Below are 14,977 nucleotides of genomic sequence, written 5' to 3'. Positions count from 1 at the left end.
GAGGTGAGACTGAAATTTGTCTGATCAAGAGCCACACTCAACCACTATGACTGAACTGAATAGCTTTGGAAATTAGCTTTAGCTGCAACTTGATAATGTTTCTTAATACCTAAATGACCTAAAATGACAAGGCAAAACAGCGCTATATGCGAAACTTATTCTATGACACAATCATTTTTATGACAACTAACATCAAGCTACTGTATATACTTTCCCATGCTATCAAAATCAAAACAATACATGAGATCTCCATTCCTACACAAATTTGCAGTGGATATATTTTCTGATCTCAGACTACACTTTCACAGTTCCAGCAGCATTTTTTGGACATGAATGTAAGTGTAAAGGAAATATCCATTAAAAAATCCATTTGAACTTTGCAACTGAGAAGCTTCTACCCAACTTTCAATTGGAATTGATTAACCTGCAATGTAATGACAGTGCTAAAAGGTAAACTTCAAGAGAAGAATTTAACAGAATTCTATAAACGCCTTCCAAGTGATTGATACGTTCAATCAAAACCACGTACTCAAGGTCAACACCAAGAGTCACAAATGATAGATTAGTATGTACCCTTGATATGATGTGATGAAAATGGCACTTTACCTCTGTAGTTTTTCTCTCAAAAACCCATAACCCTGGTCTAAAGAATGAGGAAAACATCGAATTCCAGTAACAGAGTATACACATCCTACAATAAAACTGAGAAGTATTCTCAAAGCTATAAAGGTCATCAAAAACAAGGAAAGTCAGAAACTGTCACAGCCAAGAGGAGCCTAAGAAGATACGATAACTAAATGTAACATGCTATCTTGGTTGATCCTGGAACAGAAAAAGCACATTAGGCAAAAACTAGGAAAAATCTGAATAAATTATGGACTTTAGTTTACTAATAATGTATCAATATTGGTTCATTCATTGTAACAATGTACCTTACTAAAGCAAGATGTTAATAATAGGGGAAAACGGTACAGGGGGTATATGGGAGCTCTCTACTATCTGCTCAATTTTTCTGTAAATTTTTAAAACTGTCTTTAAAAATAAAGTCTACTGATAAAAAATAAATCATATGCTGGGGGATAATAGTATTTAGCAGTAACTAGCTGTGTGAAAATACATTTTCTGATAAGATAAATATGTAAAATCTTTTTATACATCAGTATTAATAGAACATCTACAATCGATTTTGGTAGGAAACACTAATTGTGAACCTCAATTTTGCAAACTGTTATTGCCTCAGAAAATAATTTCATTCTTCTCCTTAACAGACCTGTATTTTTTCAATTGTATTATTATATTTTGAATTTCATCAATAAAAAATTTGTACAAATTTGTTTGCTTGTTATGTAAGTACCTACATAATATCTTTGATTTTGCCTGTTGGGCCACAAAGTCTAAAATATTTACTATCTAGCTCTTTACAAAAAATGTTTGCCAATTTCTGGTGTGACTGAAACAAGACTGGCCATGACTGCTGTTGAAGCTGAGTGAACAATACATGGGGATTCAACATCTTTCTTCTTTGGGATATGTTTGAAATGTATCAGATAAATTTTTAAAATTAAAAAATATATCATTAAATACATTGAAATTTTTCCTTGAAAGATTTGCAAGCAAGTTCAAACAAGCCTCATGGAATGAATAGTTTCTACTTTACATAAACTGTACCAAAGCTCAGAAGAAAGTGGTGTGCTTTCCAACTGTGTCTGTTAGGGTAATCTCACTACGATATGAAAACCAACCAGAAAAGTCTATGTTAAAATTAAATTAAATTAAATTAAAGGTCATATGTCACTTATGCAAATAGATGGATAATTACTTAAAATATAAGTAAGTCAAATTTGGTATTCTATTGAAAATATCAGATTACAGCAAATAGCACTTACTTTAGATTTTACACTACCCTGAAATTTACTTTTTGTATTATAATAACAGATTAAGCAAGAAAACCATCTCAAAAGATGCTGAAGGAAACATTTCAAATACTTTAACATTACTCCTGATAAAAAATATTTGATAAGCTAAGAACAGATGGGCAGGCCAAATCCTTTACTGTCTTAACCAGAAAGCTTCAGCAAACATCAGATTTAATAGTTAACCATCAGGGCTCTAACCAATGAAGTTTAAAAAAAATATATAAGGATGAAAAATTTCTACTATTCAATGCTACACTGAAAGACTGAGCCAATTCTATTTTTTTTCTGTATGCTGAATACCTACATATTTTAAAAATTATTTTCTTATACATAAGTTTCTTCTGATGCTATTTTGGGAGAAAAAGTAATACAGCTTTACTGAAGATCAATCTCTATATAAAGAGATATATTACTATTGTTATGGGAAGACCTAATAGTTCAAAATAATAAAAACAATCCCCCCCCAAAAAAAGTCTACCAATTAAAGCAATGCAAGTCAAAATTTTAACTGTTTTTAACAGAATGAAAGGCTGATTCTAACTTTATAGAGAAAAATTTTAAGAACTGCCAAAAACCTATTATAAAAGGAGAATAATGAGAGGAGATATGCCCTACCAGATACCAAAATAAATGAAAAACTATAGAAATTAAAACAATGATTTTAGTGTATAAACCAATAACAAATCAAAGTAATGGCAAACAGTCCAAAAGAGAAATTCATGTGTATACATGAATACACATGAATGATATACAGGACCTTACATTTACTTCATGGGCTTTTCCACAAATGGCACTGGGGAAATTGGCTACCCATTTGGGAAAAACAAATCCTACTTCATAATAAAAATAATAAATTCCTAGTGACTTAGAAATAGATCCCCCCCAAAAAAATAAAAATATAAAAAGTTAAAGAAAGTATAAGAGAATATTTTTATAATCTTGAGGATTATAAACTCCCCATCTTAGGAATAGGGATGGTGTTGCCAGCAAAAATTAAAATATGCAATCTACAGATTTGACTACATCTAAATTTAAAAATTCAGTAAACAACAGACAAATAATAGTCCAAGAGAATATATTTCCAACATATATAAGAAAGGATTAATATCAATAATGTATTCTAACAAATTTTAACAAACCAATTTTAAAAAAGCAAAACAACACATTAGAAAATGGGATAAGCAGTAGAGAAGGAATACAAATTACTAATAAGCATATGAAATATGCTGAACCTCATAATTTAAAAATGCAGCTTAACATAATAACATCTTATTTCTCAAGGATGCAACAAATAAAAATTTAAAATAATTACAATATGCATCATTTGCTAAAAATTTAGTGAAATAAAACATCTATTGGACAATTAAGAGTGTAATATAAACTTGTAAAAAACCTTTCTTTACAAGGCAATTTGGCAAATATCAAACAAAATGTCCAATGTGCACACCATATGTCCTAGCAATTCCAATGCTAGGAATCTATTCTAAAGAAATATTCACACATGTACAAAAGATGGACCTACAAGCAAGGTTAACTCCATGTGAAGGACAGAAAATGTACAAGACAGGTCTGGAACACTCTGTTATATATCAAGATGACAAGCTAGCTATCGAAGACTAACTAAGGCTCTGTCAAAAGGACTCAGAGCCAACCAGAACATGATCACTGCCAAAGGTGTCACAATTTGAGTATGAATAAGATAAAGGAGTGAAACAGATCAAATAGGTTTTAAGTCCATGAGTTTAAACTGATACTTCTCCCAAATTGGTCACCTTTGAGGATAAAAAGTAAACTAATCCCTTATTTTGAAAACTGGTAAATACAGGGTAAGAATAAAGTATTTATCCTGTCCTTCCTCTGTGACCTGTACTACTGGGAAACCAAGTAAATTCCTTACTTCACAGTCAAATAAAAGGCTGAATTAGGAATCCCAATAATGTCTTACATTATAGGTAATATGAGAATTTTCCAAATTTTTAATGTAGAATTTTTCCCCCTCTTCAAGATAAGCTGATTATTGTTCCTATTATGTAAATCATGAGAAAGAGTAGGTGGGGAACAATGGCATATTGGTAATCAATCCAATTCTTTATAAAGGAATTAAAAAAGAGAAAGTTGCAAGTAATACTTGCTTTTATACAACAATTAAGTATTACATGTCATGTCTATATAACACACTATTTAGGAAGATTAAACAAGTGTAATGAATCAGATCTTATTAAAAAATAACTGCACTGTCATTACGTGAATGAGATATAGGACTTTCAGCATGCAAAATTAATTCTTACAAATAATAAGCACTTATAAAAAGGGGAAATAAAAACTTATAAAAGTTAGTATGCTTACCTGAACCACCCAGGGACTGTTGGCAAAGGCCATAATATCTCGTTCCTCCCAGAAAAAAGCAGAATCTGACCTTTTAATCATTTCAAACTTACTAAGAAGCTTCATAGCATAAACTTTCTGTGATGCCTTATGACGAACCTGTTGATTTTTTAAAACACAAGAATTAATTCTTTAATTTTATGAGAAAATGGTGAACAACAGATCATACTATAATGCTGTTCTTAAAGACTTTAGTTACAAAACAAAATGATCCTTAGCTAACTAATAAAAAGTAAAAACATAACATTTTTAATGAAAGGAGAAAATTCCCCACAGCCTAAATATTTCATGAAATATACAATACCTTTAAGCTAGATTCAATATATAACTACCTCATTTCATCTAAATAAAACTGAATTCATGCTTCATTCCCTCATGTTAATTAAGCTAACCAATTTTAAGAATAAGATGTTGTTAAATGAGAAACTTGTAAGATACGTACATGTTATCCATCATGATCTGACCATAAGAACCTAATAAATTTAGATATCAAGGGTTATTTTTGATTTTGTTAAGTCATCCTTATTTCTTCCTAGGTATCCTATCTAAAAGCTTATTTTTTTTAAAGGGAAAAACTACCAATAATATGATTATTTGATCAATTCTTATCTTCTTCATTAGACTGCTAATTCCATAAGGGCAAGGACAGTGTCCATTTTTGACCATCATTTAAATCCTAGAATATAACATAGCAAACTCTACCACAGAGCCAATAAATATTTAATGAATGATTATAAAAGTTAACATCTACTGGATAATTAATAATAAATAAAAACTGCTAACATTTATACTTGGATATCTAGTAGGATGACCAAAACTGAACTCCAAATCTTCACCCCTGAATTTATTTCTCCTATAGTCTTCTCTATTTTAGTAAATGGTATCTTCATTCTTCTAACTGCTCTGGCTAAAAACCTCTGGCTCCTCTTTTTCTCATATAGCTCATAAAAACTCATCAGCAAATCACATCAGTCCTACCTTCAAACAGTTTCAGAATCCAACCATTTCTAACTACCTCCACTGATACCACACTGGTCTGACAATTTTTACAGGCATACCTTGTTTTATTGCACTTAGTAGATATTACTTTTTTTTTTTTTTTTTTGTGCGGTATGCGGGCCTCTCACCGCTGTGGCCTCTCCCGTTGCGGAGCACAGGCTCCGGACGCGCAGGCCTAGCGGCCATGGCTCACGGGCTCAGCCGCTCCGCGGCATGTGGGATCCTCCCGGACCAGGGCACGAACCCGTGTCTCCTGCATCGGCAGGCGGACTCTCAACCACTGCGCCACCAGGGAAGCCCGGATATTACATTTTTTACAAACTGAAGGTTTGTGGCAACACTGTGTCGAGCAAGTCTGTTGATGCCATTTTTCCAATAGCATTTGCTTACTTCATGTCTCTGTGTCACATTTTGGTAATTCTCACAATATGTCAGACTTTTTCATTGTCATTATTATATTTTTTATGGTGATCAGCAACTGTTCTGTGGTGCCCCAAACCATGCTCATACAAGACAGCAAACTTAATCAATAAATGTTTTTTGAGCTCTGACTGCTCCATTGACCAGCTGTTCCCGTGTCTCTTTCCCTCATCTTGGGCCTCCTTATTCTCTGAGACACACCAATATCGAAATTAGGCCAACTGATGATCCTACAATGGCCTGTAGGTGTTCAGATGAAAGGAAGTCGCACATCTCTCATTTTAAAGCAAAAGCTAGAAATAATTAGACTTAGTAAGAAAGGCATGATGAAAGCCAAGAGAGGTTGAAAGCTAGGCCTCTTGTGCCAGTTAGCCAAGTTGTGAATGCAAAGAAAAAGTTCTTGAAGGAAATTAAAAGTGCTACCCCAGTGAACACACAAATGATAAGAATGCAAAACAGCCTTATGCTGATATGGAGAAAGTTCAGGTGGTCTGAATAGAAGATCAAACCAGCCACAACATTCCCATAAGCCAAAGCCTAATCCAGAGCAAGGCTCTAACTCTCTTCAATTCTGTGAAGGCTGAGAAAGGTGAAGAAGATGCAGAAGAGAAGTCTGAAGCTAGCAGAAGTTGGTTGCCCGTGAACTTTCCCCATAATGTCAAAGAGCAAGGTGAAGCAGCAAGCGCTCATGTAGGAGATGCAGCAAGTTATCCAAAAGATGTAGCTGAGATAACTAATGAAGGTGGCTACGCTAAACAACAGATCTTCACTGCACATGAAATAGCCTTATACTGGAAGAAGAAGCCATCTAGAACTTTCATAGTTAGAAAGAAGTCAATATCTGTCTTCAAAGCTTCAAAGTACAGGCTGACTCTCATGTTACAAGCTAATGCAGCTGTTGACTTTTAAGTTGAAGCCAGTGTTCCTTTACCATTCCGAAAATCCTAGGGCCTGTAAGCATTATGCCAATCTACTGTCTATGCCTTATAAATGGAACAATGAAGTCTAGATGACAGCACATCTGTTGCCAACATAGTTTACTAAATATTTTAAGCCCACTGGTGAGACCTATGCTCAGAAAAAAGATTCCTTTCAAATTATTATTTCTCATTAACAATGCACCTGGTCACCCAAGAGCTCTGATGGAGATGTACGACGATATTAATGTTGTTTTCATGCTTGCTAACACAACATCCATTCTGCTGCCCATGGATCAAAGAGTCATTTCGACTTCCAAGTCTTATTATTTAAGAAATACATTTTGTAAGGCTATAGCTGCCATAGACAGCAATTCCTCTGACAGGTCTGGGCATAGTCAACTAAAAACTTTCTGGAAAGCATTCACCACTCTAGATGCCAGAAGGACATTCGTGATTCAAGGGAAGAGGTCAAAATATCAACATTAACAGGAGTTTGGAAGAAGTTGATTCCAACCCTCATGGACGATTTTGAGGGGTTCAAGACTACAGTGAAGGAAGTTACTGCAGACGTGGGGGAAAGAGACTCATTGTTCTCTACCCCAGAACTCGATTTGTTTTCTTCTGAGAAGAGATCATAACTTGCAATTTTTTGATGCTGTTTCCTTGTATTATCTGAGTCCCATATTAGAATGTAAGCTCAACAAATGTAGGGGTTATCCAAAGAGGAAATAGCAAAGGTATACCAGAGAGCAACTGCTACGAGGTTGATAACAAAACAGAGACACCAGATGTTAAACAGCATTGCAGGCACATTCAATTTCCAGCCAAAGAAAAGAGTGGAGAAACCTTGATGATTTCCTGGACATCGAGGTGAGACATCTTAGGAGAAAGAACCATGCTGTAAAGCAAGGCCTACTCTAGCACTACCTAACAAAGCCTTATAATACCAAACCCTAAAATATCAAAAGGGGAGTAGAGTTTGGAGTCCTTAAAAGGACTTGGGAAACAACTTGGTCTTTAAACACATCTACATTTACGAAGTAAAAAACTAAGGCTCCAAAAGTTAAGGGTTAACAGCAGGTAACTGGACAGCTTATTAAAATGAAAATCAACACTTGTCAAAGAAAAATAACAATATTCTGAGTCTCTATCACATATCAAAAAGGACCTGTACATAATTTTAAAATTACCTGACAGGCAAAGAGGAAAATGTGACGCATCATCAAGAAAAAAGCAGTCAATAGCAAACATACCCAAAAGATGTTGGATTTAGCTAACAAATACTTTAAATATTTCTTATAAATATGTCTAAAGACCTAAAAGACAGTATGTTAAAGAAAAAAAGGAAAAATAGTCTCAATGAATGAACAGAAGTAAATACCAACAGAGAAATGGAAACTAAAAAAAGAACCAATTGGAAATTCTATAACTGAAAAATAACTAAAATGGAAAATTCCTTGGAAGGGCTTAACAGAGAATGGAGATAGAAGGACATTCAGTGAACCTGAACACAAATCAATCTTGAGAATAAAGAGAAAAATGAATAAATGAAAATGAATAGAGACTTAAGGACCTACAAGACAATTTTAAACAGTCTGAAATATGTGTAAATATAAACGGACTAAATACACAATTCACAGGCAGAGATAATGAGAATTAAAAAGCAAAACCTGGGCTTCCCTGGTGGCGCAGTGGTTGGGAGTCCGCCTGCCGATGCAGGGGACACGGGTTCGTGCCCTGGTCCGGGAGGATCCCACGTGCCGCGGAGCGGCTGGGCCCGTGGGCCATGGCCGCTGAGCCTGTGCGTCCGGAGCCTGTGCTCCGCGGCGGGAGGGGCCACAACAGTGAGAGGCCCGCATACCGCAAAAAAAAAAAAAAAAAAAAAGCAAAACCTAACCTCATATATTTTAAATATAAGATCAAACAGGTTAAAAATAAAAAGATAGGAAAAGATACACCATGTGAACAGCAAGGGTAAGAAAGTAGACAGAGCAATATTAATAACAAAGTAGACTTCAAGGCAAAGAGAAAAAAAGGATAATTCAGATAAAAGGAGTAATGATTCATCAGGAAGGCATTAAAAATTCTAAATATGTTTGTATCTAATAAATAAGCTTAAAAATTCATGAAGCAAAAATGGACAGAACTAAAGAAAGAAACAGGCAAATCCTAATTTCAGCTGGAAATTTTAACATCCCTTCTCAGTACTTTATATAACAAATAAATAAAACATCAATATGGATCGAAAGAAAACACAGTCCAGGATGAAAACTGCCTAATCAAATTATAATTAGAAAGGTTAGTATATCAATGGGTTATATCACTTATTATTTTGAAATTTACAGTATTTTAAAATATTTTGAAATTTAAAGTGTTTTGATATACTGTAACTTTACATGAAAAGAATCCTATATGCCAAGGGCCAAACAAGTTATGATGAGGGTCACAGATTATATCCACCTTCTATATTAAATTACTAAACTGGAAAAACAATTCATTTGATTTGTATGGTGTTATGCCATTTAGAGAATGCTGAAAATAAATATATAGGAAAGCAATATGAAAACATGGGTGGGAGGGTGGGGCATTAGAGTATGAAGGACCCTAGTCTTAAAAGTAGAAATCCCTTCCACAGGAGATAGACCAGATTCTTACTTAACAAATTATCTCAAAGCAAATGCTCATTCCAGCAATGCTTTTAATAAAATGTTGTGGTTGTTTTTTTAAAGTTTAAAACACTACTAAAAAGAGACAGCTAAGATACTCTCTCTTCTGTATTTATGCCATTTTTCAAATGTTCACTTATTCTAAGAATAAATCAGATTTCAATGTTATCTTAACTTCATTAGAAAAAGCAATCATATAACAGTAAGAGCCAATTAATTTATACCATAATATTATTTATGCTTGACTCAGACCATGACAAGAGTTTTAAGAATTCTGCTATAAAGAACAGCTATGAACAGAAACTAAAAGATATGTGTCAGCTAGTAGGAAATAGTTAAACATTTATTTATGTTTAATCTTTTATATATGAATTACCTAAACAAAAACAAACCTAGAGAAAAGAGCCATTCATTCAAATAAACAAAAACACAGGCATAAGATGATTTTCTGAACATGAGAAAAATGTCTGTTCTTGGTGCTTTATTCTTGGTGATTCTTTATGCAAAACTGTTTCCCTTTCTGTGCTTCCAAAATGCTTACAATAATCTAGTATCAGAATTAGCTGTGTACATGTCTGCTTCATAAGCTCCTTTAAGAACAGAATACAATACAAACTTTCATTTGTGAGGCTGCCTAGTGGTTGGCACAATGCTGAATTATCCAATTTAACAAATTCAGCAAAATTATAGCTATGAGACCTATAAAACTTTTAATAAAGAAAGACAATTTTGGTTAGATGTTCTAGTTAATGAGGCCTGAATTTCATTTAAACTACTGTAATAGAACTCTTCACAGGCTCATAACACAAGAGTCAGGAACCACCAGCTTGCAGTCTTTGACTTTATCTACAGAACAAACATTAAGAGGCAATAGTTGTTGTATTCACGCCAAACGTCTGCCTCATACCTTAAAATACATTAGCACTAGTATTACAAAGTACTACGGTAAAGCACTGTTATTTTAGGAAAGCTGGTTTCCACTGACCTTCCTTGTGAGGATGTCTCCTTCTGAATGATTCTATTCTAATCTTCCTCAGCATCTCTGTAGGTTCCCCTTTGTTCTCTAGCTCTTTCTCCTTTATTCAATATGGATGGACAAACAGATGCAGCAGCGATGCATTACAACAATGCAGAGAGTACTGCTTGAAAGCATGGATGTAGATGTCAACAAACCTGGGCAGAAGTCCTAACTATGAACTCTGTGGCCAATTCAGTTAATCTCTCTAAATTTCAGTGAATTCATCTACTTAAGAATCTCACAGAATTGTTGAAAAGATAAAACAAGATAATGAATATAAATACTTAGCACACAGAATATAGTCAATGAAAATGTTAGCTAATTCCACCATAGACAAATGGAACTCAGTTCACTCTGTTATGAAACTTGACATGTGTCTCCCCTATGTCACTCACTAGTCCATGATTACCTAAAGGACAAAAATGTTGCTTCTCTTCCAATGTCTCTATTTGTTAGAGAAAAAAATGCTATATTCCTAGTTTCTAATTTTAAAAGTGGATGAATGCAAAAGTACCAGCTAATTGACTATATATGTACGTGGGGAAAAAAAAAGGTAATAAGGGTCAAAATAGTTAACAGTTTTATCTCAGCTGATGGAATTCTGAGGGATTTTTATATTCTCAGATTTGTTTATTTGTGCTTTTTATAGCTAATATGTACTTCTTTAAAAAAAAATTTTTTTTAAGTAGATGAAACATTCCTAAGTGTAGCTAGAGACATGTTTGAAAAAGTCCTAAAATGGACCTAGATGTCCTAGAACACTTGTGGACAAAAACTTTTGAAAATCATTCTAATCAAAATGCCTCATTTGAGGCTTTAAAATTTATTTTTAATATCAAAAATTACAATAGATTATTTTTACAAAAAGAACCAATGCATCTATTTGACAGATCTGGAACAGTTATTGTGTGCTGCTGAGGTTTCCACTAAAGACACAAGAAAAGCGTGTCCTGCTTTCTCCCAGGTCTGGTTGTGACAGCTAAGATTGAATGGGGGAATACAGAAATTACAAAAACATGGAGGAAGGGAGATAATTTTTACAAATCAGAAATAACCTTGTGGGGCTTCCCTGGTGGCACAGTGGTTGAAAATCTGCCTACCAATGCAGGGGACATGGGTTCGAGCCCTGGTCTGGGAAGATCCCACATGCCACGGAGCAACTGGGCCCGTGAGCCACAATTACTGAGCCTGCGCGTCTGGAGCCTGTGCTCCGCAACAAGAGAGACTGCGATAGTGAGAGGCCCACGCACCGCAATGAAGAGTGGCCCAGCTTGCCACAACTAGAGAAAGCCCTCGCATAGAAACGAAGACCCAACACAGCCATAAATTAATTAATTAATTAATTTTAAAAAAAACAAAAAGCAAAACAGAAGAGCCTTGGCTGGCTAGCTCTTATCTCTTAAAAAAAAAGAAAGAAGAAAGAAAGAAAGAACCTTGTAACCAGCAAGGATCCTGTTTTATTCCAAAAAGGACTAAAAAATCTGAGTTTACATGACAAGTGTTAGAGAATCATTTCCCATATACTCTTTCCTTCTGGTTGGTTCCACTTTAAAACCTTAGTTTAAAACCATTTAAATTAAGAGCAAGCCAGTAGGAGATTTTTTAAAAACACAAAAAAACAAAAAACAATATCTTCATCTCATATCAGCCTTGAGTTCTATCACTGAGAATCTGTATCGCCTTAGCATTCTGGATCCCCAGGGAGCACATGAGCCCAGGGATCAGGAATAATCACAATCAATTCACATCAATGAAAACTTTCTACATTTCAGGTCCTGTGCTGTACAGGATATAAAAAGACAAGAAAAATCCAATCACAGTTATGATCTAGCTGCACAAACACATCCTTTACCAATGTTCAAGACTGAATTAACAAATGGCTCCATGGTGAGGGTTCCCCTTTCTCCCTGCTGCTCTACAGATATTCCTACTAAACTGTGTACTGGACTAAAGAAGATCATCTTCCCAGATATAAGTGAACTATTTTCAGACACACAGCTATGAACTCCTGATGGGAATGCCAAAAGTACTGAAAAGACACAGTTCCTGCCCTCAAAAAATTTACAATATAGAAAGATTCAAAGAAGTATACATATAAACTACAGCACAAGGCATAATATGGGAAATTAAATAAAGCGATCATAATTAAAAGATGCAGACAAGAGAGGGCACACTCAAAGGGTAGGAAGGAAAGCAAAAGGAATCAGGAAACTTCTCTTTTAAAATAAGCACTGAGAGTGAGTGAAACGTTTTTGGAGGAACAGACAAGTAAACAAGAGCATGTGCTGAAATAAATAGCCTGCTCAGAAAGAAGAGCATAATGGAAAATAAGGGTTAAAAAGATTAATTGGTGCTATCTTAAATAAGAGGGCCTAGAAGGCCGGGATGAAGACTTCATGCTTCATTTAGGAGGCAAGGGAGCCATAAAATGCAAAGGAGAGATACAATGAATACATTTTAGAAGGGTCAATTTGGCAGCAGTTTGTATTAGATAGATCTATACTTCCCATCTTCATGTATCTCATTATAGAGAAGTGGGGAAATAAAGAAAACAAAATTAAACAAAGCATGTATGGTAGAAAAGCCCCATAGTTGATTCTATTATACCCTTATTGGGGTAGGAGTGGTATGTGAAAATACAAGGCTATGAAGTACGGGGAAAAAAGTCTGCCAAATAGTAATGTGGGTTCAGCTGAGCTTGGAGAGAGTGAATCTGCAGAAGATTTAATAAATCCAGTCTTGGTATTTTCTCCATCAGCACTTCCCAATCCAAAATCAATAGTACAATGGTGAAACTGTTAGCAGAAGTAGAAAACAAAGCAGCACACAAAGTAGGCCCTCATAACTAACTGGGAATGAAAGGGTATCTTGGAGAAAGGCGATGGCAGTGAATACCACCCCCAAAAGTGGAGACACTAGAGAAATATTATGAGCAGGACTTACTGAAAAATTAAATATAAGAAATGAGGGGAAGAGAAATCAATAATGACTCCCAATTTTTTGGCTTGAGCATCAACTGGGTGGATGCTAGAGTCATTTATTTATTAAGATGGGAAAATAAGAGAAGGAACAGATGGAAGGAAGAGCAAAGTTAGAGAGGGAATCAAGCATTCTAATTTCACATGTTTTAGATGTCTGTGATACATCTTAATGGAGTTGTCAAATAAGCTACCATGAATATGAGGTTTGGAGAGCAAAGTAGAAAGTTCTGAGCAGTAGCTATAAATTTGAGCCTTGACATCACATGGATTGTATTTAAAGTTAGAGGAATGAATGAACTTGCCTTGGGAGAAAATGCAGATCAAAAAAATAAGAGCATAGCCTTTGGGAACTACAATACTTACAAGTCAGGTGTAGAATGAACCACTAAGGAAACTGAGAAGGAAGAGCCAGTAACGTAGAAAAAATGGTGTTTCAAGAAAGGAGAACTGAATACTTGTAAGAGGTTGATTAAGATGATAGTGAAATACCATGTAGCCAATAAAATTACATACAAAGTCTATATTGGCACAGAAAACTGGTTATGGCCATAGAGCAAAGAGAATGGACTCTGGAGTCCTCTGCCTAAGTTCAAATCTCAGTTCAACCACTGAGCAGCTGCGTGAACTCTCTCAAGTCATTTATCTTATCTACCTGAATTCCCCCATCTATAAAATGGGAATAACAGTAGTTACACCATCTAGAAAGACTGTTGTAAAGACTGGTTACTATATACCAATTGCTTAGCAGCCTGCCTGGCATGTTGTAACTGTTATACAAGTGTGTGTTACTATTTACTGTTGCATAAAAAAACACAGGTTGTAAAACCATGTACATAATATGGTCCCCTAATACACATATATTACACATATCTTTAGAAACAGAAAAGTTGGAAAGCTATACATCAAAGTAATAAAAGTAGCTATCTCTCAGTAGTGGGACTGCAGGTGATTTTAAAAAGTATAATGTTGGCTTATTTTATTATTCTACTATGAACATATTTGATGTATAAATGAAATAATTTTTAATTTCAAGGGAGAAAAATTAGCATTGATGCAATTTTTATAACTCAATACGGAAAGGTTTCAACTTTCCTAGAATGAAAATAATTAGAATAAAATATAAATATCCACTGAAAATAATTTGACACTAGTTTTACAACAGTCCCCAAATATTTCTAATCATCAAAGCACTAAAAGATTACCAACAGGCTGGTTACCTTTATGTTTGAAAATGAAAATCGAGAGAAGACATGATAGAGATTTTCATATTTTACCTAATTCTAAGTAATTTAGACCTTTGAGGATGAGAATACATTCATATATTAATCTGTGGAGCTTTAAATAAAACCACCAAGAAAAAATTTAATGTCACGTTTTCTTAAGGAGAATGAGTAGACAATATCGCAAAACCAATTAAAGGTTTCCAAACTCCAAAATAATAAGATACAACTTCAAAATAAAAATATTTCCACTGTTACCATGAAAACTTGTTTTGATACATCTCCCCTGAGTAAAGAATCATATATAAGCAATTCCTAACATATATGCATTACATTTAAGAAGATTAATTTATAACTCTACTTTTAGAACCTAGACCACAATTTCTTTCTGAAACTATAACAGTTTCAAAACAAAAGCTCCATGGATGTAAAGGTGCCTTATCTGAGTAGTT

The 14,977-nt window shown here is 34.5% G+C and overlaps 1 protein-coding gene across 13 annotated transcripts in view; it reads right to left on the bottom strand.

Moving 5' to 3' along the window:
* ROCK2 (Rho associated coiled-coil containing protein kinase 2) overlaps window positions 1-14,977 on the bottom strand; it is a 136,683-nt gene that overhangs the window by 62,866 nt on the left and 58,840 nt on the right. For all 13 annotated transcript variants that reach the window (XR_010835643.1, XM_067008110.1, XM_067008105.1 and 10 more), the window contains exon 4: window positions 4,263-4,400. Coding sequence is in view for 12 of the 13 variants with exons in the window: in XM_067008110.1 (XP_066864211.1) it covers window positions 4,263-4,400 (138 nt within the window). In the remaining variant the exon portion in view is untranslated. The remainder of the gene's footprint in view (window positions 1-4,262; window positions 4,401-14,977) is intronic.

The sequence above is a fragment of the Kogia breviceps genome, chromosome 11 (assembly GCF_026419965.1).
Source record: "Kogia breviceps isolate mKogBre1 chromosome 11, mKogBre1 haplotype 1, whole genome shotgun sequence".
Lineage (NCBI taxonomy): Eukaryota > Metazoa > Chordata > Mammalia > Artiodactyla > Physeteridae > Kogia > Kogia breviceps.
Note: the sequence above shows the minus strand (reverse complement) of the source record. Positions and strands in the feature narration are given on the sequence as shown.